Source organism: Oryctolagus cuniculus, chromosome 11 (assembly GCF_964237555.1).
Source record: "Oryctolagus cuniculus chromosome 11, mOryCun1.1, whole genome shotgun sequence".
NCBI classification, from domain to species: domain Eukaryota; kingdom Metazoa; phylum Chordata; class Mammalia; order Lagomorpha; family Leporidae; genus Oryctolagus; species Oryctolagus cuniculus.
The window spans coordinates 3856635-3884485 of NC_091442.1; the positions used below are offsets into that span (position 1 = coordinate 3856635).

Sequence of the window (27851 nt, forward strand, 5' to 3'; positions counted from 1 at the left end):
CTGAAGCCAGGGCTCCAGAATTCCGTCCTACGTCCAGGACTCTTACGTGGGTGGCAGGGACCCAACTACTTGAACCATCACCTCCCGCCTCTCTGGGAGTGCATTAGCGGGAAGCTGGAATCAGGGCGGAGCTCTGAACCAAACATACGCGCTCCAGTATGAGATGCGGCATCCTCACTGCCGTGCCAGACGCATGCCCCAGAAACAGCTTTAGGTTATACGGCCTGTGTGTGTGCAGTTCCCCTGTAACACAACCCACACCTCTGAGTTGCTTCAACCTACACTATACGTAGGAACTCATCTGAGATGACGCATGCTTTCTCAAGCTGACTTGTTCCCGTTACTGTATTATACCGAGTGATCACACTATAGCTTATATCAGACCCTGCTAATTAATATTGCGTGCTAACCCTGTGCAATTATGAATCTGTTCTTTGGAACTTTATAAGGTTATCTCTAGGAAATGTCCTAGAAAGTCCAAGATATCTTTTTTTGACAGTTAGACAGTTAGAGAGAGAGACAGAAAGGTCTTCCTTTTGCTGTTGGTCCCCCCCCCCCCCCCGCAAGTGGCTGCTATGGCTGGCACGTTGCGCACTGCGCCGATCCAAGACAGGTGCTTCCTCCTGGTCTCCCATGCAGGTGCAGGGCCCAAGGACCTGGGCCATCCACTGCACTCCTGGGCCACAGCAGACAGCTGGACTGGAAGAGGGGCAACCGGGACAGAATCTGGCACCCCAACCGGGACTAGAACCTGGGGTGCTGGCGCCACAGGCAGAGGATTAGCCTAGTGAGCCGCGGCACCGGCCTCTAAAATATCTTAAAAGACAATGGCATCCTGGTAGGAGTGCAGATTTTTAAGTGCAGTCACCCACTTTCTTTTTATTTAAAAGTCATTTTAAATATTCTACTTGAAAGTCAGAGTTACAGAGAGGTCTTCCATCCACTGGTTCACTGTCCAGGAGGTCATAATGGCCAGGGCTGGGCCAGGCCAAAGCCAGGAGCCCAGGGCTTTATCCGGGTCTCTCATGTGGGTGCAGGAGCCCAGTCCCTTGGGCCGTCTTCTGCTGGTCTCCCCAGGCCATTACCAGGGAGTGGGTCAGAAGTGGAGCAGTTGGACACAAACCAGCATCCACGGGATGCCACACCTGCAGGAGGCGGTTTTACCCGCTACACCACGACGCAGCCCCTCCCTCTCTGTTAATCAGTTCTGCCACCAGCCTTGTACTACCAGGTAAGCGAATTAACTTCTCTTTACCTGAGTTCTCTCATCTGAAAATCGGGAATAACTCAGCATTCACAACACGGCCTTTCCATAACCACACACATTTTTACTGAGGTTTAATTCATGTACAACAGAATGCAGAGTGCAGGCTTTCAGTTCTAGGAGCTTCAGATTTCAGTTTCATGTAACTGTGGCCCCAAATAAGATAACCCAGAGTCCTCTTACACCCCTTTCCAGTGAATCCCTGCCCCTACCATAGACAAATGATTCCGCTTTACTTCACTTTTGAACACCCTTGAATTTCACACAGATGGGACTGGGATCAGGAGCCAGGGCTTCACCTGGGGCTCCCAGGCGGGCAGTAGGGGCCAGGCATTTGGGCCATCCTCCCTGCTGCTTTCCCGCGGCCGTTAGCAGGGAGCTGGACTGGAAGTGGTGCAGCCAGGACACAAACAGGTGTTGCAGGTGGCAGCTTTGCCCTCTACGCCACAACAGTGGCCCCATAATTCCATTTTTGAGGAGAATTTCTGCTGGATCTAATGTTATCGTTGGCAGGGTTTTCCTTTTCAACGCCGGGTAAGATGTCGGGGCACCGTCTTCTGGCACACTACGCTGTGCAGAGGCAGGGTCACCGCTCCGCTGTGCAGAGTGTGTTACTACTCTTCTGACGGTTTTAAGATCCGCTCTTTCCTTTTGGCCTTCGGGAGCTGGGTGGCAGCCTGCTCAGACTGTGGTCCACTTTGTGTTTATTCTGACTAGAGTCTGCAGACACTCCTGCACGTGTACACTTACTGCTTTCAGCCGTTCTGGGAAGTTCTTGCCTTTCATCCCTGAATGACTTCTTCCACTCTTTCTGCTGTCCTCCTGGGCAGCCATGGTGAGTGTGTGAGACTGACAGTCTCCTACAATTCTTGGGTCTTTTCTTTTTTAAAAAATCTCTTTCTTCCTTTGTGTTTCTGTTTGTAAATATTTTACTGGCTCGACTTTAAAAGGATATTTTCTTGGAAGACAGAAAGGTTTACCAGCAGACCGGCCACAGTAGAGGAGGGGATCAGTGAATGGGATTAAGATTCTGAGAGGCCGGCACTGTAGTGTAGCAGGTGGGGCCACCGCCTGCAGTGCCAGCATCCCATATGGGCACCGGTTAGAATCCTGGCTGCTCCACTTCCTATCCAGCTCTCCGCTGTGGCCTGGGAAAGCAGTGGAAGACGGCCCAAGTCCCTGGGCCCCGGCACCCGCGTGGGAGTCCCGGAGGAAGCTCCTGCTCCTGGTCAGCGCAGATCTGGCTGTTGTGGCCAACTGGGGAGGGAACCAGTGGATGGAAGGCCTCTCTCTCTCTCTCTCTCTCTCTTTCTCTCTCTCTCTCTCTCTCTCTCTGCCTCTCCTCCTCTCTGTGTAACTGACTTTCAAATAAGTAAAAATAAATCTTTAAAAAAAAATATCCTGAGGATTTCTTTCTTCGCCAGTTCCTGGGTTTCTATGAAGAGGGTGCCGAGAGCCCTGCTCACCTCGAGTCTGCAGCCGACTGCCCGAGCGCCACTCGCAGGGCAGATTCCCCCACCTCTCCGGTCCAGCAGCGGAAGAAAGTGGCCACAAATCTCTTCTCAGTGGCTTGTTGCTTTCTGAAGTTTAGTTCTTTTAGGTTCTTTTTTGTGGTTTCAAATGGGCTACTCAAACGTTCTCCTGCTTAGGGCAGGCGTTCGGCCCAGTGGTTAGGGGACCTGGGTTCAACTTCTGGCTCTGTTCCTGACGCCAGCACCCTGTTAATGCACACCCAGGAGGCAGCAGGTGACGGCTCCTAGGTGGGGTCTAGCTACCCACGTGGGAGACATGACTGAGCTCTCAGCTCTCGGCTTTGTTGCTGTTATCTGGGGAGTGAACCAGTGAATGAGAGGTCTTTGTCTCTTTGCCTCTCAAATGTAATACACAACTTCTTACTTGTTTTGGTCGTTTACATGAGGATGACAGTCTCTTGTGATCTTTTCTGCCTGAGTTGGAAAGCACAAGGCTGTGTCAAGGACAGAATTATCTTAGTATAATAAGTACATCATTATTACTTCTATTCAACTCGTCAGGCTGTCCTTCATAGTGGTATACTCATTGAAACTCAATGGCGGACTTGTGAATTGCTCCCTTACTAACCCAGGACCAGGTCTCTGGGGAGAGAGTGACAAGAAGAGGTCACTGGTAGATAAGCCGGTCCCCGTGTTCCTGGGTGGAGAAAGCCATCACCTGGAGTCACAGGAAAAGGTGTCCCTCAGACCTCTGAGAGTGATAAAATCGCCTAGGAAGATACACAGGCTGTGCAAGAAACCCTCACTGCATCAGTACCTTAGTGCACACGAGGCTGAGAACCAGCAGCAAGGCGGCTCTGACGTGTAGGAAGGAAGAGAAGTACTGCGCTCTAGGTAACAAGAGGATTAGAAAAACAACAGCATCCCGTAATGTCAGCTACTTCTAGGGAGGTCAGGCACAACACACAAGAATCTGATGGGGCGCGCCGGGGTACAGCGCCAGCATCCCACACTGGAGTGCTGGTTTGAGTCTGGCCTGCTCCCCTCTCAATCCAGCTCCCTGCTCATGTCTCTGGGAAGGCAGCAGCAGATGTCCTAAGCACGTGGACCCCCTCCACCCACATGGCAGACTCAGATGGGGTTCCTGGCTCCTGGCTTTGGCCTGGACCAGCCCAGGCCATGTGGCCATTTGAGGAGTAAACCAGTGGATGGAAGACTGATTGATCAGCCTCTCTCTGTGTCACTCTGCTTTTCAAATAAATAAATAAAATAATAATCTGGATCATTCACCGGATGTTAAACTTCACAACTATGATTTCAGAGGAACAATGAGGGCAGAAGCTAAATAAAGGACTCGTCAGTAGAGGCAATGAATGCACACACCTATTAAAATCCTGAGAGAAGAATGTTTTATTGCTTATCTACTACGGGCTGGGGATACCCTGTGATGTTCTCAGACGAGGCTCTAACTTGCAGAACTGACAGACAAGGACTGAGTAAACAAGCAGTCAAATCGCTGTGGATCTTCACACTTACTAGGAAGAGAACAAACCAGTGATTGGTAGGGAAATCCCTTGGATGAACCCTAACAGGGAGAAGATCCACCCACACACACCTCTGGAAGGAAGAGAACACTTCAGAATGAGAGAGGAGTAACACAAAAGGCTCGGAACTGGGAGAGGAAACCAGCTGTTTGGGAAGAAGGGTCACCTGGGAAAGGCAGGCCGTGCCGGAAGCCACGGTGCAGACAGACCACCAGCACCGGCCACGGGGGTTAGGACGAGGCTCGGGGCGGCCAGCGGGGCCAGACGCAGCAGGGATGTCCTGGAGAGGAAGAGCCGCGCGTCTGCACAGACTCTTCCCCAGGCCTCAGCCGCACACGACGCGAGACCTGAGCAGAGACGCCAGTCCCTGACCACTGCCGGCCGCTGGCGGGGAGAGGGAGGCATGGGGTCTGCATCCTGCCAAGTCACAACGACCCAGGCAGGAACAAAGATTTACCACAAGGCCACAGCCAACACTCCAACACAACTGTCTTTTTTTTTTTTTTTTTTTTTTTTGACAGGCAGAGTTAGACAATGAGAGATTGAGTGAGTGAGTGAGAGAGAGAGAGAGAGAGAAAGGTCTTCCTTTTGCCATTGGTTCACCCCCCAAGTGGCCGCCACGGTCAGTGCATTGCGGCTGGCACGCTGCACCGATCTGAAGCCAGGAGCCAGGTGCTTCCTCCTGGTCTCCCATGGGGTGCAGGGCCCAAGCACTTGGGCCATCCTCCACTGTACTCCTGGGACACAGCAGAGAGCTGGCCTGGAAGAGGAGCAACTGGGACAGCATCCGGCGCTCCGACCCGGACTAGAACCTGGGGTGCCAGCGTCACAGGTGGAGGATTAGCCTATTGAGCCGCAGCGCTGGCCCCCAACATAACTGTCTTAACAACATGTAAAACCAAGCAGCCCCAAGTTCTGGATGATTGGTCCATAATTTAACTTTTTGCTAAATAAAATAGTACTAATCTGAAATCTGCCTGATACATGTTCTGCAGTGTTCAGTCCACAATAAAAATTATTAGATATGCACAGAAAACGTAATCCAGGTCAAGCCAAAAACACAGTAATAGATCCTGAGATGACCAGACGCTGGCATTAGCAGATATGGACAGTAAAAGGAGCTACTATGAATGTAATGAAGACCTAAAGAAAAAGGGATGTGCAGAGTGGGCAGATGGTAATCTGAGTTTATAAAAGACCAAACGAAAATCCCATAATTAAGACAGTATCTAGATAGAAAGAAAAATAAGAAAATGAGATATGGTGAAAAGAGTATTGCAAACAACAGAAGAGTGGATCAACTGAACTTAAAGACACATCAGCATAAGTTATGTGATCCTAAAAGACAGATATAGGGGGGCTGGGGAAGGTGGCAAACAAACCCAGAGCCTCTGCGGCCTGTGACATACCCAGCAGTTTAATTGTGCGTAGCTGGAATCCTCTACGTGAAACAAGAGAATGGAGTTGGGAAAATATTTGAAGAAATAATGACCGCAAATGCCCCAAATTTCATAAAAATCAGATTTTATATCCAAGCAGCTCAGTGCAGCCAGAGTACATCATCCACTAAGAATATTACAGCAAATTCCTGAAAACAAACGATAAAGAGCAGCCAGAGAATAAAAAGTTACATTGCATATGGGGGCACAAAGGGACGATGACAGGCTACTCAAAAAAAAAACCAGTGGAGGCCAGGACAAAACAGCACTGAAAGGAAAAAAAAAAAATCAACCCAGAAATCCAGCAAAAATATCATGCAAAATCAAGGACGGAAGGCAGATGTTACAGGTAAACAAATACCCAGGAAAGCTGTTCCCTGTAACCCTGAGTACATGAAACACGACAAGAAAGTCTTCAGACTGAAGGTAAACGAAAACTCAACTCTACAGGAAGGCATAGAACAATGAAAATGGTAGGATTTGTGTAATGAAATTGTTTGTTCTTTATGACTACTCAGTCCTGTCGTTGCTATCCAGGGAGCCAGGCAGGCAGGCATTCATGATGGGAGGTAGGGGGAGGAAAGGTACCTTAGAATGCGGTCTCCAGACCCAACCAGAGGGGCCGGTGCCGTGGAGGAACAGGCTAAGCCCCAGCCTGCAGGGCCGGCATCCCATACGGGCACCGCTCTGTGTCCCGGCTGCTCCTCTTCCGATCCAGCTCCCTGCTAGTGCACTGGGAGTGCAGCAGAGGATGGCCTAAGTACTCGGGTCCTTGCCAGCCTTGGCCACTGTGGCCATTTGGAGAGGAAACCTTCTGAGGGAAGACCTTTCTTTCTGTAATTCTTTAAATAAATAAATCGGGAAAATAAAGAAATTGAATCTACAGCAGATTAATTTTTTATTTATTTATTTTTTAAAAATTTTTTGACAGGCAGAGTGGACAGTGAGAGAGAGAGACAGAGAGAAAGGTCTTCCTTTTCCGTTGGTTCACCCTCCAATGGCCGCCGCGGCCGGCGCGCTGCCGCCAGCACATTGCACTGATCCGAAGCCAGGAGCCAGGTGCTTCTCCTGGTCTCCCATGCACGTGCAGGGCCCAAGGACTTGGGCCATCCTCCACTGCACTCCCGGGCCACAGCAGAGAGCTGGCCTGGAAGAGGGGCAACCGGGACAGAATCCGGCGCCCTGACTGGGACTAGAACCCGGGGTGCCGGCGCCACAGGTGGAGGATTAGCCTGTTGAGCCGCAGCGCCGGCCAGCAGATTAATTTTTAAGTTGATAATTCTGTACGGCCCATGAATGAGGTTAGAAATATCCAGAGAGCCCTCGTCCTGCTAGCGGGACACTAAGGCAGCTCTGGGTATGGGCTGTTAGGGCCCATGTTCCATATGGTCAACAGGGATCAACAACACAGTCGAATAATATTTTCTTAATCTCAAATAGCCAGTTGTCTTTTAATGACGCTGGGGGAAGAGTGCGTTACAGTGAACCAGTCATTACTCAACAGCCTCCACCTCACAGACACCTGCACTCGAGTACGGAACGTTCTTACCTTGCGCCATCTGATCTCGAACATTAGTGTACGTTTCCTACAGGCAAAGTAAGATCATCGAAACCGTGGAATGCACACTGGCACACTGCTGCCATCTGTTCTCAGGATCCATTTGGGTTTTGCCAGCTGTCCCAGTAACATCCTTTCAGCAAAACACCCGGTTCGAATCACACACTGCGTTCAGCGGTTACGACTTGAGTCTCCTGTACTCTGGGTCAGTGTCTCCCTCTCCTCGACTTTTTAGATCTCGTGAGTGTTGAAGATTACAAGACAGCCGCTTTGTCAAATGTTTCTCAAATTGGGTTTGTTTGATGCTTACTCACCATTAGATGTAGCATACGCGAAAGGACAAGTTGAAACTTCTGAAATTCAATTTGTGTAACTGCGGAGGGCATACAGCGTGGGAGTGACACTCTTCCTTCCCAGAGTGCAGCCCATGCCCCACACCTGCGTTCTGGGTGGGCGCAGAACTCCACTCTACTGCACAGAAGGCACGGGGCGATGCCAAGGAGTGGGCACGAAGACACCGCGGGTTCCTCCTTGCTGTCTCTCTGCTACCCCTTGCTCTGGGGGAAGGGGAAGTCGGCTACTTTGGGGCGAGGACAGCCCAGCAGCCCTACACAGAGCCACCCCCAAGCCTGGCCAACCCTTCAGGTAGCTGCAGTCCAGCTGACACCCGAGACCCTCCTGAGAACCACAGCTAGGCGGCCCGGACTCCACACTCCCAGGAGACAGGAGGTAGCACACTGAGCTTGCTGATTCAAGCTGCTAAGTACTGGAGTAATTTGCTACTCAGCAGCATAGGATAACCCACCATATTAGAAGAATAAAGGCCCTGAACTGTCCGAGGACAAATGTTGTTCTTTCACTGTAATCTGTTATAGCCTTAGGGAATTAATACTACTATTATAACCTTTTTTTAAAGAAAAGTATTTAGCTTTTTAATATTTTAATTTAATTTAATTTAATTTAGCTTTTTAATATTTTTTTAATATTTTTAAAAAGATTTATTTATTTATTTGAAAGGCAGAGTTACAGAGAGTCAGAGGCAGAGGGAGAGAGAGGTCTTTCATCTGCTGGCTCACTCCCCAATAGCCACAATGGCAGGAACTGGGCTGATCTGAAGCCAGGAGCTAGGAGCCAGGAGCCAGGAGCTTCTTCCGGGTCTCCCACACGGTTGCGGGGGCCCAAGGACTTGGGCCATCTTCTACTGCTTTCCTAGGCCATAGCAGAGAGCTGGATCAGGAGTGGAGCAGCTGGGACTTGAAGTGGCGCCCATATGGGATGCCAGCACTGTGGGCGGTGGCTTTAACTGCTAAGCCACAGTGCCAGCTCCTACATATATAATCTTTTCAGATCTATAGTAACTATATTTTTATTCAAAATAAACATTTAAAATTTTGTGTTTTGGCTGAAAAAGAAAGAATAAAGGAGATAATATTATCTAAATAGATGTAAAAAAATGTATTAAGACAGGGGCCAGCACTGTGCTACAGCGGGTTAAAGCCCCAGCCTGCAGTGCCAGCATCCCATATGGCCGCCGGTTCAAGCCCCAGCAGCTCCACTTCTGATCCAGCTCTCTGCTATGGCTTGGGAAAGCAGTGGAAGATGGTCCAAGTCCTTGGGCCCCTGCACCTGCATGGGAGACCCAGAAGAAGCTCATGGCTTCGGATCGGTCCAGCTCTGGCCATTGCGGTCATTTGCGGGGTGAACCAGTGGATGGAAGACCTCTCTCTCTTCCTCTTCCTCTCTGTACTCTGCCTTTCAAGTACATAAAAAATAAATCTTTAAAAAATGTATTAAGACAAAATTCAACAATCATTCTAGATAAAAACTCTCAGCAAACCAGAAGTAGAAGGAAACAGTCTAATTCTAAGAATGGGCACCCTATCATTAACATACTTAGAACACAACAGGGAGCGCTTCCCATCTAACATGCTTAGAACACAACATGGAGTGTTTCCCATCTAACATGCTTAGATCACACCATGGAGCGCTTCCCACCCAGGCTGGGAGAAGACAGGATGCCGGCTCCCGCCACTTTCAGTCACTGTGGTACGAGTGGTCCTTGCCAGCACACAAAAGGAAGGGAAACAACTCAAAGAAGGGAAGCAGTCAGACTGCCGTCACAGCCTGTGTGCACACAACCACAGGAATCCACAGACAGCGACTGGAACAAGAAATGGATTCAACAGGATCAAAGTATCAATGGTTTTCTGGGTAAATATAGTTCTATTTATAATAATTGTAAAACATTAAATATTTAGGAAAAATTTTACAAAAAATACTTTCAAGACTTCCACACTAGAAACTACAAAATAATGCGAGAAAATTAAAGATCTAAGTAACTGGGAAGGGAGATGCAGAGAGAGAGAGAGCGCGAGCGAGCGAGCACGGGCAGGCAGGAGAGGGAGACACACGTGCTTGCAGACCAAAAGCCTCACCATGATGATTTTTGACTAAAGTGCCAAGGCACTCCATGGAGAAATGAAAATCTGCCAACAAATGCTGGGACAGCTGGAGAAACACGAGGAAACAGACTACCTCTGCGTCCCACACTACAGAACAATACGTGGTGGCTCCAAGAGCTCACGCAAGGTTAAAACCAAAGACTCCAGAAGACACTGGAGAACAGCTTTGAGATCTCAGGGCAAGCAGAGATTACATGAGGAGGAAAAAAAAAAAAAAAGAGAGAGAGAGAGAGAGAAAAGGAAAGATGAGCCACACACAAGATCTCTAACAGGGGCCTCATTACGACTGAAGTGCCACTTTATCAGAAGATATCATTAAGAAATGAAAAGGCAGGGCTGGTGCTGTGGCGTGGTAGGTGCTAGGTCAAACTTCTGCCCGCAGTGCCAGCATCCCATAGGGGCGCCGGTTTGAGTCTCAGCTGTTCCACTTCCAATTCAACCCCCTGGGAAAGCAGTGGAAGATGGCCCAAAAGCTTCGGTCCCTGCATGTGGGAGACTGGAAGAAGCTCCTGGCTTCAGATCAGCCCAGGTCCACTGCTGTGGACATCTGGGAAGTGAACCAGTGGATGGAAGACCTCTCTTTCTGTCTCACCTCCTCTCTGTCTTTAACTCTGCCTCTCAAATAAATAAATAAATAAATAAATCTTTTTAAAAAATGAAAGGCAAGTCACAGAATGGAAGGTAATAGTCATAGAAACTATTTGACAAGAGTTACACCTATAATATATAAATAATCTCTATAAATTAATATGAAGTAAAACAAGACCCAATTAAAAACAGACAAAAGACTTAAGAGTGAGTTCATAAAAGATATGCAAATTACAAATAGGCACATGCAAAGATGGTTAAGATTATCATTCATCTGGTAAACCCACATTAAAACCACAATGAGATACCACTTGAAAAAAAAAAAGATTATTTGAAATCTGGAGTTAGAGAGAAAGATTATCTTCCATCTGCTGGTTCACTCCCCAGATGGGCCAGGCCAAAGCCAGGAGCCAGGAGCTAGGAGCTTCTTTCGGGTCACCTATGTGGGCCATCTTCTGCTGGCGGGCCCACACACTGGCTGGCCCACATGCTGCACATCGGCCCGGAGATGCCGCTGTTTACTGACTCAGATGTCTAAAGCTAAAGAGACAGCACCAAACACTGGGGGGGACTCGGGGCAACCAGAACTCTGTCCATGGCTGGAGGGAGGGTTTTTTACACAACCCCCTGCAGAACTGTTGGCAACTTACTAGATCCCACAGCATCTACCCTAGAAACTAGTAATTCTACTCTTCCTGATTTACCCAAAGGAAATGAAAACCTATGTCTACAAAAAGAGCTGTAAAAGAATGTTCACAGCAGCTATACTCATACTAGTCAAAAACCAACTGGAGGGGCGGGCGCTATGGCGCAGTAGGTTAATCCTCCGCCTGCTGGCATCCCACAGGGGCACTGGTTTGGGTCCCAGATGCTCCATTTCTGATCCAGGTCTCTGCTGTGGCTTGGGAAAGCAGTGGAAGATGGCTCAAGTCCTTGGGCCCCTGCACCCGCGTGGGAGACCTGGAAGAAGCTCCTGGCTCCTGGCTTCGGATCAGCACAAATGACTGTTGCAGTCATTTGGGGAGTGAACCAGCGGACAGAAGACCTTTCTCTCTGACTCTTCCTCTCGTTGTCTGTAACTCCACCTCTCAAATAAATAAATAAATAAAATCTTTTAAAAAAAAGTATAATCAACATAAGACACAGAAAAAAAAAAAAACTTGAATGTCCGTAACTGGGAGGGATGGAGAAACTGACTCCTCTTTAAGAGAGTATCACTTCCCCATGAAACAGAAGCGAGGGACCAAGATTCCGGAACAAGGCTGAGAATGCAGGGCGTGACTTCATGGGGAGGCGATAGGAAACAAAGCCTACATTCTGTACTATTCATGTGAAATTCAAGAATAGCTTAATCTATCGAGATCGGAACCACAGCAATGACTGCCTACAGGGACTGGACCGCACAGAGAGAACTTTACGAGGTGACGGAAGTTTCTTCATTTTGATCAGGGAACAGCTGCATGGAGAATATCAAAATCAAACCACAAACTGCTTACAGAGACTCACTTTAAATATAAAGACACAGAAAGGTTAAAAACAAAAGGATGGAGAAAAATGCACGAGGCAAACATAGACTGAAGGAAAGACTGCTGCTGTACTGGTAACAGACACGCTCGTCTCTAAGGCAAACACACTCACAGCTGAGGAATGCATTTCAAAATGTTACCAAGTGTGCTTTAGCAGTAAGATATAGATTCTGAATTTGTAGGTACCTAACGTAGCTGAAAAATGGATAAAATAAAAGTGACAGAATGAAAAGGGGAAACAGACAAATTAACGATAGTGGTAGATCTCGGCTCATTTCTCTCGGTAAGCGATAAAGTCAGGGAGAACAAAAAACCAGCAAGGATAACAAAAGGAATCAACATGACTAATCAGTTGACTTAATTCCATTCACAGAACACAGTACCCAACAGCTGCAGAGTACACAATCTTTTCAAATAAACACTGAACATTTACCAGAACTGACCATATGCTGGGCCACATAGACTTCAAAGGATTTAAATTATACAAATTATGTTCTGTCACTTCAAAATAATTATGCCAATAACAACAGAAAGTTAACTGGAAAATATCTACGCTTGAGGAACTGAGAAACGCATCTAAATGACACTTGAATTAAGATGAAATCATAGTAAAAACTGGGAAATATTTTGAACTGAACGACAATGAAATGATTATAAAAACTGATTAGATGTTAGCAGAAGCCCCAGCTACACTTTTAAAGTCTGAGGCCTGTAACTGCAAAGGACTGGAAGCCGGGATACTGCCACCTCTCTCAGGAAGCTGGAGAAAGAACCGCGCGGTCACAGGACAGAAACACTGAAGAACGATCGGGAACAGATACACCCCAGAGCTGACCAAAGGCAAGACAAATAGCAGGAAGAGACATCAGCATAGAATATGAACACCTTCATGCCTACAAATTGCAAAAACTATGAGAGTCAAATTCTTAAAAAACAAAATGAAAATCCCCAAACAGGAAACCTGAGCACCGTCTCACCACCAGGAAGGGAGCAGACGCGCTGACAGCTCTCACCGCAGGCAGCCTGAGCCCAGGCCGCAACACTGATCAGCTGTGCTGGTCCTCTAGGAACAACGTTACATCATCTCTCCCTAGAAGATTCCTAAACAGTTTTACAAAGCAAGCATGACACTGATGCCAAACCTAACATGGACATGGCGAGACCATCCTGAAACATAAACACAACACACACAAGAACTTAACAAGAGTGAACAAAGCCACTGCGTGCCAAGTCAGAAGCCACGCAGGTTCAGTCCGTGGAACTTCAGCAATGAAATTTACTGTTCATGGCATAAAAGAGAATAATATGTGATCAGCTCAGTATACACAGAAAGATCTTTGGATAAACTCCATACTCCATGTTATAAAAAGAGACCTAGAAAATGACCAAGAACAGGACACTTGTATAATGTGATAAGATGTATGTACAAGGAACCTACAGCAAACATATTTAATGATATAATAGCAAAAGTTTTTCCTCCAAAGAGTAGAATGGGATCAGAAGACCCACTATCAACATTTCTTGTCATTACTGTACTGGAAATTCTATTTGATCCAATACGAACTAAAAAGTTTAAGGATTAGATATAAACATAAAAAAAACCTGCCATTTCTGGCTGATACAAAAGTGTACACAGAAATACAAAAGAATCCAAACATACAAGTCCTACGAAGTAAGTAAACTTAGCAAGGTCACTGGATAGAAGCTCAATTAAAAAATTAAAGTTATCTTTCTGTATACAATCAACAAATGAAAAGAAAATGAAAATCCCAAAACAATGAAATTTACTGCATTAAAAATATTAGACCTCTTGGAATAAATCTAATGAAAGATGTGCAAGTTCACTAGACAGAGAAGCAGAAAAAAACTGCAAAATGACGAGTCCATTAAATGGAAGGATGATCCATGCTCATGTATTAGAAGATTCAATCTTATTTGGAGAGATGTCATTTCCCCGCAAAGTGATCTAAAAATTCAAGGCAGTGCCACTCAGAACCACAGTGGGGATCAGCTCCTGGCGTGTGTGACAGCAGCGGCGTGGTTTTACATTCACTCGTGAATGCAACAGGTCTAGAACCGTTCCTGCAGAGGGACAGGAAGACCCACACCTCGGACATGAAGACTTCCAACAAAACACAGAAATTAAGCAATTACCACATTGACAAGAGAACAGAGCAAAAAGACCATCTCTTTAAAAGATCGCCACTTGGGGACTGTGCTGTGGAGTAGCGGGCAGGGCTGCCGCCGGCATCCCATCTGGGCACCGGTTACAGTGTTCTGGCTGCTCCGCTTCTGGTCCAGCTCTCTGCTGTGGCCCTGGGAGGGCAGTGGAGGATGGCCCAAGTGCTTGGGCCCTGCACCCACGCGGGAGACCTGGAGGAAGCCCCTGGCCCCTGGCCCCTGGCCCCTGGCTGTGGTCTGGGCCAGCTCTGGACGCTGCAGCCATTTTAGGGGTGAACCAGCTCTGTCTCTTCCTCTCTCTCTCTCTCTCTCTCTAATTCTGCCTTTCAAATAAATACATAAATCTTAAAAAAAAAAAAAAAAACCTTTATAAAGATCACCCCTTTAACAAACACTGTGGATTTATAGACTATGGCAGCAGAGCGTGACAGTGACAGCACGAGCATGGGGAAGGGAAACAGAAGCACAGGCTAAGAGTACAACACATGTGAAACTGTTTACTACTTGAATGTGGACTGACAAAGAGGTATACTGTAAACCCTCACCCCATCATAATAAGAACAAGGCACAGAGCTAACAAGACAATAACCGAAATGAAAAGGAATCTTTAACGTGGGTCAAAGACAAAAATACAACAAGAAGGCAGGCATAAACTAAGCCATACTGACCGTTACGATACTAAGGCAGGCATAAACTAAGCCATACTGACCGTCACGATACTAAGGCAGGCATAAACTAAGCCATACTGACCGTCACGATACTAAGGCAGGCATAAACTAAGCCATACTGACCGTCACGATACTAAGGCAGGCATAAACTAAGCCATACTGACCGTCACGATACTAAGGTAGGCATAAACTAAGCCATACTGACCGTCACGATACTAAGGCAGGCATAAACTAAGCCATACTGCCCGTTACGATAGTGGAACGGTCCAGGCCAGTGCCTGTACAGAGCTCTCAGTGAGGAACACTGAAATGCAGCTCGCGTGACTGACGGCCTGAATCGGAGTCCTGACAGTGCTAGTCACTGCAGGCCGCACACTCTCATCAGAAGATGAGACGGCTATACCAGAAGTAAAGCAAAGACTTACATCTGTCTACAACAAACCTACTTAAAACAAGTTGTAAGTGGACTGGGAGACGTATGCAAGAAGAATGCTGAAGAGCCTGAACAAGTAATCAACGCGGAACTCAGACCCGGCATCCGCATCAGGGAAGAGGGACATTCCATGAGGGAAAGGGGCGAGCCGTCAAGAAAACGCAGTGCTACACACGTGTGCAGCTGGGAACAGGAGCTTCAGAATGTGGGGCAAAAGTTGATGGGAAGAAACAAATCCTCAGTTAGCTTCACTCTTTTCACTGCAAATAAGAGGAAAAAAACCAGCAAGCACACAGAAGAAACGAGCAATGCTACTCACCCAGCTCATCACTTACTTAGCATTTACAGAACATTCCACACACCAGAACACACCTTCCCAGTGAGTGTGGAACACGCACAGGACAGACCACATCCTAGACCACAAAGCCAGTGTCAAACACGGAGTATGCTCTGTGACCAACAGATTTTTTTTTAAAGATTTATTTGAAAGGCAGAGTTACAGAGAGGAAGAGAGAGAGAGAGAGAGAGAGAGAGAAGGAGGAGGAGGAGGAGGAGGAGGAGGAGGAGGAGGAGGAGGAGGAGGAGGAAGGAAGGAAGGAAGGAAGGAAGGAAGGAAGGAAGGAAGGAGGGAAGGAGGGAAGGAGGGAAGGAGGGAAGGAGGGAAGGAGGGAAGGAGGGAAGGAGGGAAGGAGGGAAGGACGGAAGGAGGGAGGGAGGGAAGGAGGGAGGGAGGGAGGGAGGGAGGGAGGGGTCTTCCATCCTCTGGTTCACTCCTCAAATGACTGCAATAGCTGGAGCTGGGCGGATCCGAAGCCAGGAGCCAGGAGCTTCTTCTGGGTCTCCCACACTGGTGCAGGGGCCCAAGGACTTGGGCCATCTTCCACTGCTTTCCCAGGCCACAGCAGAGAGCTGGATCGGAAGTGGAGCAGCTGGGACTCGAACCGGCGCCCATGTGGGAGACTGGCACTGCAGGCAGTGGCTTTACCCACTATGCCACAGCGCTGGCCCCAACCCCAATAGATTTATTTTTAATTTTTTAAAAGATTTGTTTATTTTATTTGAATGCCAGAGTTACACAGAGAGAAGGAGAGACAGAGAAGCAGAGAGAGAGAGAGGCAGGCGCGTGCGCGGGGGGTGGGGTTGTCTTCCATCTGCTAGTTCACTCCCCAGTTGGCCACAATGGCCAGAGCTGCGTCAATCCAAAGCCAGGAGCCAGGAGCTTCTTCTGGGTCTCCCACGTGGGTGCAGGGACCCAAGGACTTGGGCCATCCTCCACTGCTTTCCCAGGCCATAACAGAGAGCTAGATCGGAAGTGGAGCTTGAACCGGTGGCCACGTGTGATGCTGGCACTGCAGGTGGCAGCCTAACCCACTAGCCACAGCACCGTCCCCACCCCAATAGATATAAACTAGAAATCAATTAATGAAAAATGCACAAATTATTGGAAATTAGAAAACATGCTTTTTAAACAGTCAACTAAATGAAAGTGAAAATGAAAACTCAACGTCAAAATCTGGGATGGCTGGCACTGTGGCACCGTGGATTGAGCCGGCGTCTCATATGAGCACTGGGTGGAGTCCCAGATACTTCACTTCTAATCCAGCTCCCTGCTCATGCACCTGGAAAGACAGTGTAGGAGACCTGGATGTAGCTCCTGCCTTCGACCTGGACCAGTCCCGGTCATTGCAGTCTTTTAGGGAGTGAACTAGAAGATGGACGATTTTGTCTCTTCCTCTTTAACTCTGCCTTTCAAAGCAATCAATAAATCTTAAAAAAAAAAAAAAAAAAAAAAAAAAAAAAAAAAAAAAGAACAGAAAAGAAAAAGGAAAGAAGTTGCTGGAATCTGAGGCAGGCACTTGGCTTAGCAGGTAAGACACTGCTGGGGCTGTGGCAGGTTGAGGGCCGACACTGTCGCTCAGCAGGTAATGCTGCCTGCGAGGCTGGCATCCCGTGCAGGCAGCAGTTCGTGTCCTGGCTGCTCCACTTCCAATCCTGCTCCCCGCTGATGGCCTGAGAGAAGGAGCGGAGGGTGGCCCAAGTGTCTGGGCCCCTGCTGCCCATGTGGGAGACTGGGACAGGGCGCTTGGCTTGGCCCAGCTTTGGCTGTGCGGACATCTGGGGATGTCCCTTTCTGTAACTCTGCCTCTCAAATAAATAAATAGAAGTCTTTTTTTTAAAAGACTTTTTTTTAAAAAGACTTCTATTTATTTATTTGAGAGGCAGAGTTACAGACAGTGAGAGAGAGAGACAGAGAGAAAGGTCTTCCTTCCGTTGGTTCACTCCCTAGATGGCCACAATGGCCGGAGCTGTGCCGACCCAAAGCCAGGAGTCAGGTAATTGTTCCTGGTCTCCCATGCGGGCACAGGGGCCCAAGCATCTGTGCCATCTTCCACTGCTTTCCCAGGCTGCAGCAGAGAGCTGGATTGGAAGAGGAGCAGCCGGAACTAGAACCGGCGCCCATATGGGATGCCAGCGCCGCAGGTGGAGGGTTAACCTACTGCCCCACAGCACCGGCCCCAGTAATTAGAAGTCTTAAAAAAAGAAACGCTGCTTGGGATACCTAGGTCCTGGTCCTGCTCCTGATTACGCACACCTGGGCAGCAGCACATGCTGACTCAAGTAACTGCGTCTCTGACGTCCACATTCGGGACAGACTAACTTCCTGGTTCTGGCACGTGCCTGTGTGGGTCTTCGCAGACACTTGTGGATGGGAACTCTTTCTCAAATAAATTAATTAAATTTTCATTTTTTATTTTTAAAAACTATGTATTTGAAAGACAGAGTCAGAGCAAGAGCATGCTCCCATTTGCTGGTTCCCCCTCAAACGCCAGCGACGGCCAGGGCCGGGGCAGGCTACAGCCAGGGCTCCACCCGGGTCTCCCACAGTGGTGATGGGTCCAACTGTTTCTGCTGCTCCAGGAGCACTGGCAGGGAAATGGGTTGGAAGTGGAGCAGTCAAGACTCAAACCAGCGCTCATATGGGACGCCGGCATTACAGGCAGTAGCTTAACCCGCTGTACCAAAACGCCAGCCCCAATACAATTTTTAAAAATGTGTGAGATTCACCTAAACAAGTAGAGGGCAATTTAGATTTCTAAGTGCTCACATAAGGAGAAAAAAAAGGCCCTCAAAATCAATGGCCTAAGGACTGGGCTAAGTCCCAGCCTATGATGCTGGCAGCCACACGAGCACTAGTTCGAGTCCTAGCTCTCCACAACTCCCTGCTAGCGTGCCTGGGAGGGCATCGGAAGGCGGTCCAAGGAGGACACCTGCCACCAGTGTGGGGAACCCAGAGGAAAGCTCCCGGCTTCAGCCTGACCCAGCCCCAGCCACTGTTGCCTTCTGGGGAATGGACCAGCAGATGGAAGACCTTTCTCTGTCTTACTCTCTCTTTAAACTCTAACCTTTCAAATAAATAAATCAATCAATCTTTAAAAAAAATCAATGGCGGCTGGCGCCGCGGCTCACTAGGCTAATCCTCTGCTTTGCAGCACCGGCACACCGGGTTCTAGTCCTGGTCGGGGCGCCGGATTCTGTCCCGGTTGCCCCTCTTCCAGGCCAGCTCTCTGCTGTGGCCCGGGAGTGCAGGGGAGGATGGCCCAAGTGCTTGGGCCCTGCACCCCATGGGAGACCAGGAGAAGCACCTGGCTCCTGCCTTCAGATAGGCGCAGTGTGCCGGCCATTGGAGGGCGAACCAACAGTAAAGGAAGACCTTTCTCTCTGTCTCTCTCTCTCACTGTCCACTCTGCCTGTCAAAAAAAAAAAAAAAAAAAAAAAAAAAATCAATGGCTTAAACTTCCAATAAAAAGCTGGAAAAAGAACACATTAAATCAAAGAAATAAAAGAAGGTGAAAGCAAAAATCAATTAAGTAGAACACGGGAAATATTAATGAAACCAAAAAATTGCTTATTTGAAGGCTAATGAAATTGATAAACTTGTAGCTGGACAGACCAGGGGAAAGGAGGACTGGGGGCTGGTGCTGTGGTGTAGCGGTTAATGTGCTGCCTGTGCAGCACTGGCATCCCACACGGGTGCCACCTGAGTCCCGGCTGCTCCACTTCCGACCCAGCTCCCTGCTCATGTGCCTGGGAGAACAGCAGACGATGGCCCATGCACCTGGGCCGTCTCCACTGCTTTCCCAGGCCATAGCAGGGAGCTGGTTGGAGGTGGAGAAGCTGGAACTCAACCAATGTCTATTTGGGATGCCAGCGCCACAACACTGGCTCCAAAATAAATCTTAAAAAAAAGAAAAAGAGAAAGGACTCAAATTACACATATCAAGAATGAAAGAGGCCATTATCACTATAGATGCTGATGCGGGGCTGTGCGGCACAGTGCGTCAAGCCACCACCTGTGATGCCTGCACCCCACATCAGAGCTGGATGGAACCCTGGGCGCTTCACTCCTGATACTGGGAGGGCAGCAGAGATGGCTCAAGTACCTGGGCCCCTGTCACCACATGCAAAACATGAATGGAGTTCCTGGCTCCTGGCCTGAGCCTGGCTCACACCTCGCTGGCGTCGCCATTTGGGGAGCGAATCAGCAGATGGATGTCTATGGCTGTCTCTGTCTCTGTCTCTTCCTCTCTCTCTGTTGCACTTGGGCCATCTTCCACTGCTTTCCCAGGCCACAGCAGAGAACTGGTTTGGAAGCAGAGCAGGTGGGACCCGAACCCGCGCCCACATGGGATGCCAGCACTGCAGGCGGTGGCTTTACCTGCTACACCACAGTACTGGTCTTGCAAATAAATCTTTAAAAGAGGTCAGGACAATCAGAATTTGATGAACAACTTTAAACCAAAATAAACTAAAACAAGCAAACAAAAAACCAGGGCTGCCACTGGGGCATAGTGGATTAAGCTGCCACCTGCCATACCAGCATCCCATATAGGCACTGGTTCAAGTCCCAGCTGCTCTGATCCGATCCGGCTCTCGGTTGATGCACCTGGGAAAGCAGTGGAATGACTCAGATGCTTGGGCCCCTGCACCCATGTGGGAGACCAGGAAGAAGCTCCTGGCTTGGCCCAGCTCCAACGTCACGGCAATCTGGGGAATGAACCAGTAGATGTGAAGATCTCTCTCACTCTCTCTCTAACTCTGCCTTTCAAATAAATAACTAAATCTTAAAAAGAAAATCAGCAGAGATGCCTGTAGTATAAAGGGACATGGTAGGCCATGGAGGAGAATTAGAGGAGGCAATGTTGGCAGACGCACGAGCTGGAGCCTGGAGGTGGGGCAGAGCCGCTGGCCACACAAGCCCCATGAAATCATTTGGTCCGGTCCTGCCAGGGCGATTCCAGGGGATTCAAAATTCAATAAATCTATACCGGGTGAATTTTTAAGCTAATAATTTCGTATGTCCTGCAAATGATGTTATAAATATCTAAATGGCAGAAAAAAAGGTTCCCCACTCCTGATATAGAGGAATCAAACAAATCCGAAAAATCAGTCTGTAACTGGATGACACACACTACCCAATTTCAAGACTTTCCATAGATCTACAGCAATCAAATGATCTTGCTCTGAAGGGTAAAGAGATGAATGGAATAGAACGGGGAAATCCAGAAACACCCCCCCACACACACACACACTTCTCTTGAGCAAGGTGCCAAGGGAATACAACACATGCTGAATTCAACATTAGTAAACGTTGCTAGAATGACTATGATGACACATGAAGGAAACAACGATCCTTCACCTCTACCTCACACAATAAACAAAACCCAGTAGCAACAGATCATCGACCAGAATTCAAAGCACCAAGCTGCTGGGGTAAAAGCTGTGTGGACTGAGTCACCACCAGGACTTCCTGCATCCCGAGGTCATTCGAGTCCCAGAGAGTCCACTTCCCATTCAGTCTCCTGCTAGTGCGTCCTGGAGGCAGCAGGCGATGGCTTAAGCGCTTTGGTCCCTGCTACCCACATGGGTTCTGGGTTCCTGGCTTCAGCCTGGCCTAGTCCTGGTTGTTGTGGGCATTTGGGGAGTGAATGAGCAGATGTAAGACCTCTCTCTGTCACTCTGTCTTTCAGATAAACAATCTTTAAAAGAACACTATAGGGAGACGTCAAAAAAATATCATCTAGACATATAGAGCACACAGACGGCAGTTGCGCTCACATGAAACCCTATACAAAAGACAACAACATTTGAAGCGCAGAGTTTAATCAGTGGCGGCCTGGAGCCAGGGCAGGTGTGGGGCTCAAAGGGTGGAGTGAAAGGGAACCTAAGGGGAGGGAGGCGTATCCCATCATGATCGTGCTGGCGATTTATGCAAAATCTGTGAAAATCCACCAGAAGTTCACTCAAAATAGGTGCATTTTACTGAATGCAAACTGTACTTACTAAAGTCAATTAATAACACAGAGCAATGGATTATAACAGAAAACTGATATACAGAGCCTTATAAACACAGACGGATCAATTAATGACAACTATGGCTCAGAACAGAGCGGTGGTTACAGGCAGCTGTAAGATTCGGGCAGGACCACTGGACATGCGTACTGAAATTAGCCACAAAACAAAACAAACCAGCTCCCCACACTTAATCTCTATCTTATATTTCACTCACTAGAGTGAGTTTTTTGATATAAATTGGAAAAGTTTCTATTAAAGAGGAAAATATTTTCATAAACTTGGTAAATCAAAGTTTCTTAAACAGGACCTAAAAAGCACCAACCGTATAGGAAAAGACAGATTAAACAAATGGGCTACATTAAAAATCAGAACTTCTGATCTTTCGGAAAGACAAAGCCAACATACGACCAGTCTCCACGAGACACTCCAAGTGTGTGTCAACACCGTGAGAAATGAGTACTTCACAAGTACTTCACAGCCAATCAACAGGTAAAAAACTGATCAATGGCTTTAGCCCTCAGGGACACAAAATGAGACAGCAGCGCACAAATTAAGGACTGACCATACCAAGAGTCGCGGAGGCCATAGAGCAACTGATGGGCAGATGAGAGTTGAAGACAGCTGAGGGAGTGCCCAGGAAGCGAGCATTGTCAAAACCATGCACAGGTGTCAAACATTTCTGCATCGAAGTATCTTTCAATTCTTTTCAGGAATTTATTTCCTGTGATCTGGCAATTCCACTGCTAGAGAGAGCACGAGCGAGCGAGCGAGCAAGAGACAGACACACCAACAAGCTTCAAAAAAGTTCATGGAAAAATAAAACTAAATATAAAACTGAAGATAACACACAAGGGCCAATGCTGTGGTGCAGTGGGATAAATCCTGGGCCTGAAGTGTTGGCATCCCATATGGGTGCTGGTTCGAGCCCTGGCTGCTCCACTTCCGATCCAGCTCTCTGCTGTGACCTGGGAAAGCAGAAGAAGATGCCCAAGTGCTTGGGCACCTGCACCCATGCGGGAGACCCAGAAGTTGTTCCTGGCTCCTGACTTTGGATAGGCCCAGCTCCAGCTGTTGCAGCCATTTGGGGAGTGAACAGCAGATGGAAGACCTCTCTGTCTCTACCTCTCTCTCTAACTCTTTCAAATAAATAAAAATAAATATTTTTTTAAAAAAAGATAACACACATACCCATGACCTTTTTGATGGCTGCTTGTAAATATCCACCAAAAAATTATAAATATGGGTACAAGATTGTTCACAGAATTAGGCATAATAACCTCAAATTAAAATCAAATGTCCAACTGAGAAACAAAATCGCCAACCATGAACAGATAAATATTAGCTAACTATGGTATATTCAATCAATGGACACTGATTACACAGTGATAACAGTGAATATACTGCTCGGGCAGGGAGCAGCATGGATCAATCTCAGAACTCCTGAAAATCGACACATGAAATACATACATCCTGCCTAATCCCATCTATGTAACATTCAAAACTAGTGCTAGCTTACTAAAAAAAAAAAAAAAACAAACAAACAAACAAACAAAAAAAAAACTGCTGGGCCGGTGCTGTGGCTCACTTGGTTAATCCTCCACCTGCGGCACTGGCATCCCATATGGGCACCGGATTCTGTCCCGGTTGCCCCTCTTCCAGTCCAGCTCTCTGCTGTGGCCAGGGAGTGCAGTGGAGGATGGCCCAAGTACTTGGGCCCTGCACCCGCACGGGAGACCAGAAAGAAGCACCTGGCTCCTGGCTTCGGATCGGCACAGTGCCAGCCCTGGCAGCCATTGGGGGGTAAACCAATGGAAGGAAGACCTTTCTCTTTGTCTCTGTCTGTAACTCTACCTGTCAAATAAATTAAAAAAAAAATTTTTTTAAACTGCTAAGAAATAAAAAATGCTTATCAGAAGGCAAGCACCATTCTAAGTAATTCTTGAGTTCCAACTTGATTTTTACAACTCTGTATGTTAGATGCCACAAAGTCACAAAGATGTTAAACACCTGGCCCAGGGCCGCCGAGCGGCACAGTGCTGGGGCTAGGAGAGGGCAGGACACCCTGCTCGGGTGGGTGTCTGTTAAACACGAAGCACAACCTCTTCTCCGTCACAGAGCTGTGACGCCAAGGTGCAGGGAGGCGAACCAGCAGAAGGAGGTGGAAGGATGGCTCAATCCTCACCTTTCAAAGAAAAAAAAATCAGTGGCTAACACTGAGAAGTGGAGCGCAGGAGTCGGGATCGTGACCTGTCAGGACACGGTGTCCTGAGACACCTGGAGAGGGCAGGAACAAAGCTAAATGCCTCGAGGGAGCAAGCGGGGCCAGGGCAACGTCAGATATTAAACTGGACTTACCAGTCCTGTACCACTGTTTTCCACAGATACTACACATACATGATACAGTGATACAAATTTCACTTCAATGTATTTTTAAGAATTCTGTTTTCACTTTATTTGAAAAGCATACAGGGAGAAAGAGCTTCCATAGGCTGGTTCATGCTCCGGATGCCGGCCACAGCCAGGGCTCGGCCACGCTGGTGTCAGGAGTCTCAACTCCATCTGGGTATCGCACACGGTGAAGGACCCAAACACATGAGCCGTCATCGGCTGCTTCCCAGCGTGCGTGTTGGCAGGAAGCTGGACGGGAAGTGGAGCTGGGACTGGAACCAGACACTCAGATAAGGCATGTGGGTCGCCCACGTGGCAGCTTAACCACGGTGCCAAATGCCCACCCCAACAAAAACCATCTTAAAGACTTGATTTTAAAAATAAAACTAGCAGCTATTTAGTGAGCTCCCACAGCGCCCTGGCACTTCGCTAAGCGTTTCAACGCGTTTCTCACGGAACTCACCTAACAATCTGACGCGGTCCTATCGCCACCCTCGTTTTGCTGATGAGGAAACGGATCAGGTACTCAACCGTCCAGGGTGACTGGCTGGCGCGTGGCAGACTTGTGGCCCAGCCGGCTGCCGGTGTTGGGCCGCATTCCCACAAGGCAAGGTGAGGGCCGGGAATCAGACACCGGCAGTCCGTGCTGGGACAGTCAGGAGGCCCAGGCCCAGGCCTGGACAGGAGTAACTTGCCGCTGATGGGGAGGGAGGGGTGCGCCGTCAGGAGTGGGCGGGAGAGGGTGCTCCGGCAGCAGGCCTGCGTAACCGAGGACACACTGGTCCCTTCTCCAAAGAAAAGACGCCCGTGCGCCGGGAAGGAGCAGCCGCTGAGGGAACGCTAACCTCTCCCGGGGGCCCACGAGCTGAGCAGCAGGGCAGCAGGACGGGCCGGGGACACGTCTGCCGCTGTCGCCAGGAGGGCAGTGCTGGAAGAAAGGGGTGAGCGACAAAGACGCTGGGGTCCCAGAGCCCAGGTCGTGAGACAGAAAGCCGCATTCTGAGGCTGAAGAGAAAGAAGGAAGGAAAGGGAGGAGGGGGGGAATGAGAGGGAGCCGTGCATCCCTCCCTCCCGTGAGACGTGAGCCAAGATCGGGTGCGGAGCGGGTGAGAGCAGGCTCAGGAGTCACTGGCAGAGGCTGGGAGGAGCCACGGCCTCCCCGGCAGGGGCCAAGCTCACCCTTCCCTCTCATCCCTCCTGGGGGGCCACGCCTCACCACGCTGCTGGAGGGTTTCCCGTTCTGACTCAGGTGAAGCTGTCACTCACTGAGTCATCAGTGCTACCTGCTGTCAACTCCCTGTCAACTTCACTTCTCCACGCAGGTAGCGACAGGCAGGCGCTTCCGAGGGTGAGGTCAGACTTCAAGCATGTGGACACACCCAGTCCTTCCGTGTAGGGCATTTTAATTACAGGAACAGCTGGGGGTGGATTCCATCCCCTGGCTTCAAATGTGTAGGAAACCCAGAGCTCACAAAGCACACCAAAGATTCTGAGTGCGTAAACTGACAGCAGGGCCTTCCAACGCCGCAGCGGGCAATCTTCCGGCAGGGCAGGCAGGGCCCACCCCGCACAGAGCACAAACGCGGATTCCATCCTTACGATGGAGAACAGCGAAGCTCTCTTCAAATGGAGGCATCGACAAGGGAGCACACCAGCTACCCAGCGTTAAAACACCCCGCTCACCCCGAGAAACACACACACCCCCTGCAAAGCGTGCTTCCTCGAGCCAAAGACCTACAGGTACAACCTCACTTACCCAAAGAACCAGACACCCGGAAAAACCTTCCACGTCAACATTGCTTGTACTAACTCAGTACTGCTACTGGTACAGGGATGTGGGAGAAGGGTTTGGAGCAAAGACTAAGGCCACCTAAGCACCTTGTGGCTGACACACCGGCAACACAGGGCCCACCTGCCCTGCCTGCTTTCCAGGTGTAACCAGACTGAAGCTTGCAAGACTATTCTCACAATAAGCAAGCTTTCACTCCCCACAAATCTGAGGACCATTTTCCTAAAAATACTCCAGTCCTCACTGTGTTCCTCCAGGTCCCTATAGAGGTGACTGGGACCAGCGCCTGGGGTGCAGGGAGGGGCGGCAGTGCCACACGTGTCACTCATCCGGGGGCCCTCCGCGCCCCTTTAGGTGCACAGTGAACAAGAGCCATCTCTTACCCTATGGTTGGGTTGATGTTCGGATCAAAGCTATCTTCCACAAACCGCCAGACGATGCTGGATTTACCTACACCCGTATCCTGAAAGAGAACGAGACGGGTTCACTGGCCTGCACTGGGGAACGGAGGTCGGCGCTGTCGAAAAGCCACCCTCGGTGTGTGCATTCTACCAACCGGGGACACGCGGCAGGTTCTGCTACACACTCGGTGGAGCAACCAGGAGATTGCAAAACGCACTCTAGGGGAGGGCGCTGCAGGCTTGACCCGCGACAAGCCCCCCGCCTCCCAGCCTGCATTAGTGCACTGCCAACTCCCGGTGCCTTCTGCGCAATGCCTGACTCGGGTCGTCCCACGTGGGGGGCACCAGGCCAGGTACTGGGACTCCCGCCTTGAAGGCCGAAACTCGGGACGCGGAGGGTCAGCCTCGGATGGCAGGCGTCGACACGGCCACGTTGTCCCGACAAGACAGGAAACTGCGGCTTGGGCGCCGGAGCAGCCCCTACCCCACAGGGAGAGCTCCTGGGCCAAGCAAACTCCGTGGGAGGTGTCGGGGGTCCCACCCGACCGAGGGGAGGCAGGCCCGGGGTGCTGGTCACACCTGAGACCTGTCACTGGCGCTGCTTTGCAAGACTTGGCCGACTACCCACCCGTCCCTCGGTCAGCTGGGAGCAAACTGTTTGAAAGCCGCCCTCAACCCAGATGCACTGTGGGGGGCGGCCAGAGACCCCCGGGAGCAGGTGGAGGAGGGGGAGGGTCCCTCCAGTCTCCAGGGCCCGCCCGAGGACGCAGCCGGGGGCGGGCCGGCCGGGGGCTGCAGGGCGGGCGGCGTCCCGGGCAGAAGCCGGGGAAGGGGAGGGGGCGCCGGGGTCCCTGCCCGCCCGGCCCGCCCGGCCTGGCCAGCCGCCGCCACTCACCCCCAGCAGACACACTTTGAGCTCCCGCAGCGCCATGGCCCGGGACCCAGGGGCGCGGGCCCGCCGCCGCCCTAAGTTGAGGAAGGAGAGGCCGGGCCCAGCAAAAGCATTCCCCGGCGCCGCCGCCACACGGCCCAGCCCCGGCCGCGGAGCGCGGGGGGACAGCGGTCGCCTGTCCGCCGGCCCTCGGCCCGGCCCGTCCGCCGCCAGCCGCGCAGAGCCCGCCTTAGTGGCCGGGACGCCGCCAGGGCCTCCCGGCCGCCGCCGCCGCCGCCATCTTGGGACGCCGGCCGGGTCACCTGACCTCCCCGCCCACCTCGGCAGCCACCTTCGCCGCGAGGGCGGGGCCGACCGGCGCGCGAGGCTGGCGGGGAGGCGGGCCCGGGGGCGGGGCCTGGGGCCGAGACCCGCCCCTCGCCCAGGCCCCGCCCCCGCCCCGCCCCGGCGCGTCCCAAGATGGCGGGTGAGAGGGGCGCCCGCAGCCCCGGTGCCACCTCTCGCGGGGGCGCCCCGCAAAGCCGGGTTGGGGGGAGGGCTGGCCGCCGCGGGCCCCTCGTCACCCCGTGTGTGTGTCTGGGTTTTCAGAGCGCGCCGTGCTCGGTGGACTTGCAGGATGACTTAGGCGACTGTCAGCAACAGTCGGGCGCCCCGCCCCTCCTGGCCCCCGTCACGGAGTCCCGGGGACCCGAAGCGGGACCCCAGCTGCCTCCCCGCGCGGGGCGCCCGCACTCCGGGGCGAGGACGGCTGTGCTCGGGAAGCTCCGGGCGGCTTGTGGCTTCCTCCTCCTGCCGGCCGTCCAGGTGCGCTCCCGCGTCCCCGTGGGCGCCCCTGTCCCGCGCCGCGTGGGCCCCGCACTCCGTGACTGGGGGCCACGGGTGCCCGTGCTCG

At 50.3% G+C, this 27851-nt stretch overlaps 1 protein-coding gene across 1 annotated transcript in view; it reads right to left on the reverse strand.

Annotated features, from left to right (window-relative positions):
• The window catches only part of RAB22A (RAB22A, member RAS oncogene family), a 59355-nt gene extending 32087 nt beyond the window's left edge, over positions 1–27268 (reverse strand). Inside the window, exons 1-2 of the mRNA XM_070051395.1 lie at positions 26963–27268; positions 26050–26129 (exon numbers count right to left, since the gene is read on the reverse strand). Coding sequence (XP_069907496.1) covers positions 26050–26129; positions 26963–26998 — 116 coding nt within the window. The 5' untranslated portion in view covers positions 26999–27268. The remainder of the gene's footprint in view (positions 1–26049; positions 26130–26962) is intronic.
• Between the last annotated feature and the right edge of the window lie 583 nt (positions 27269–27851).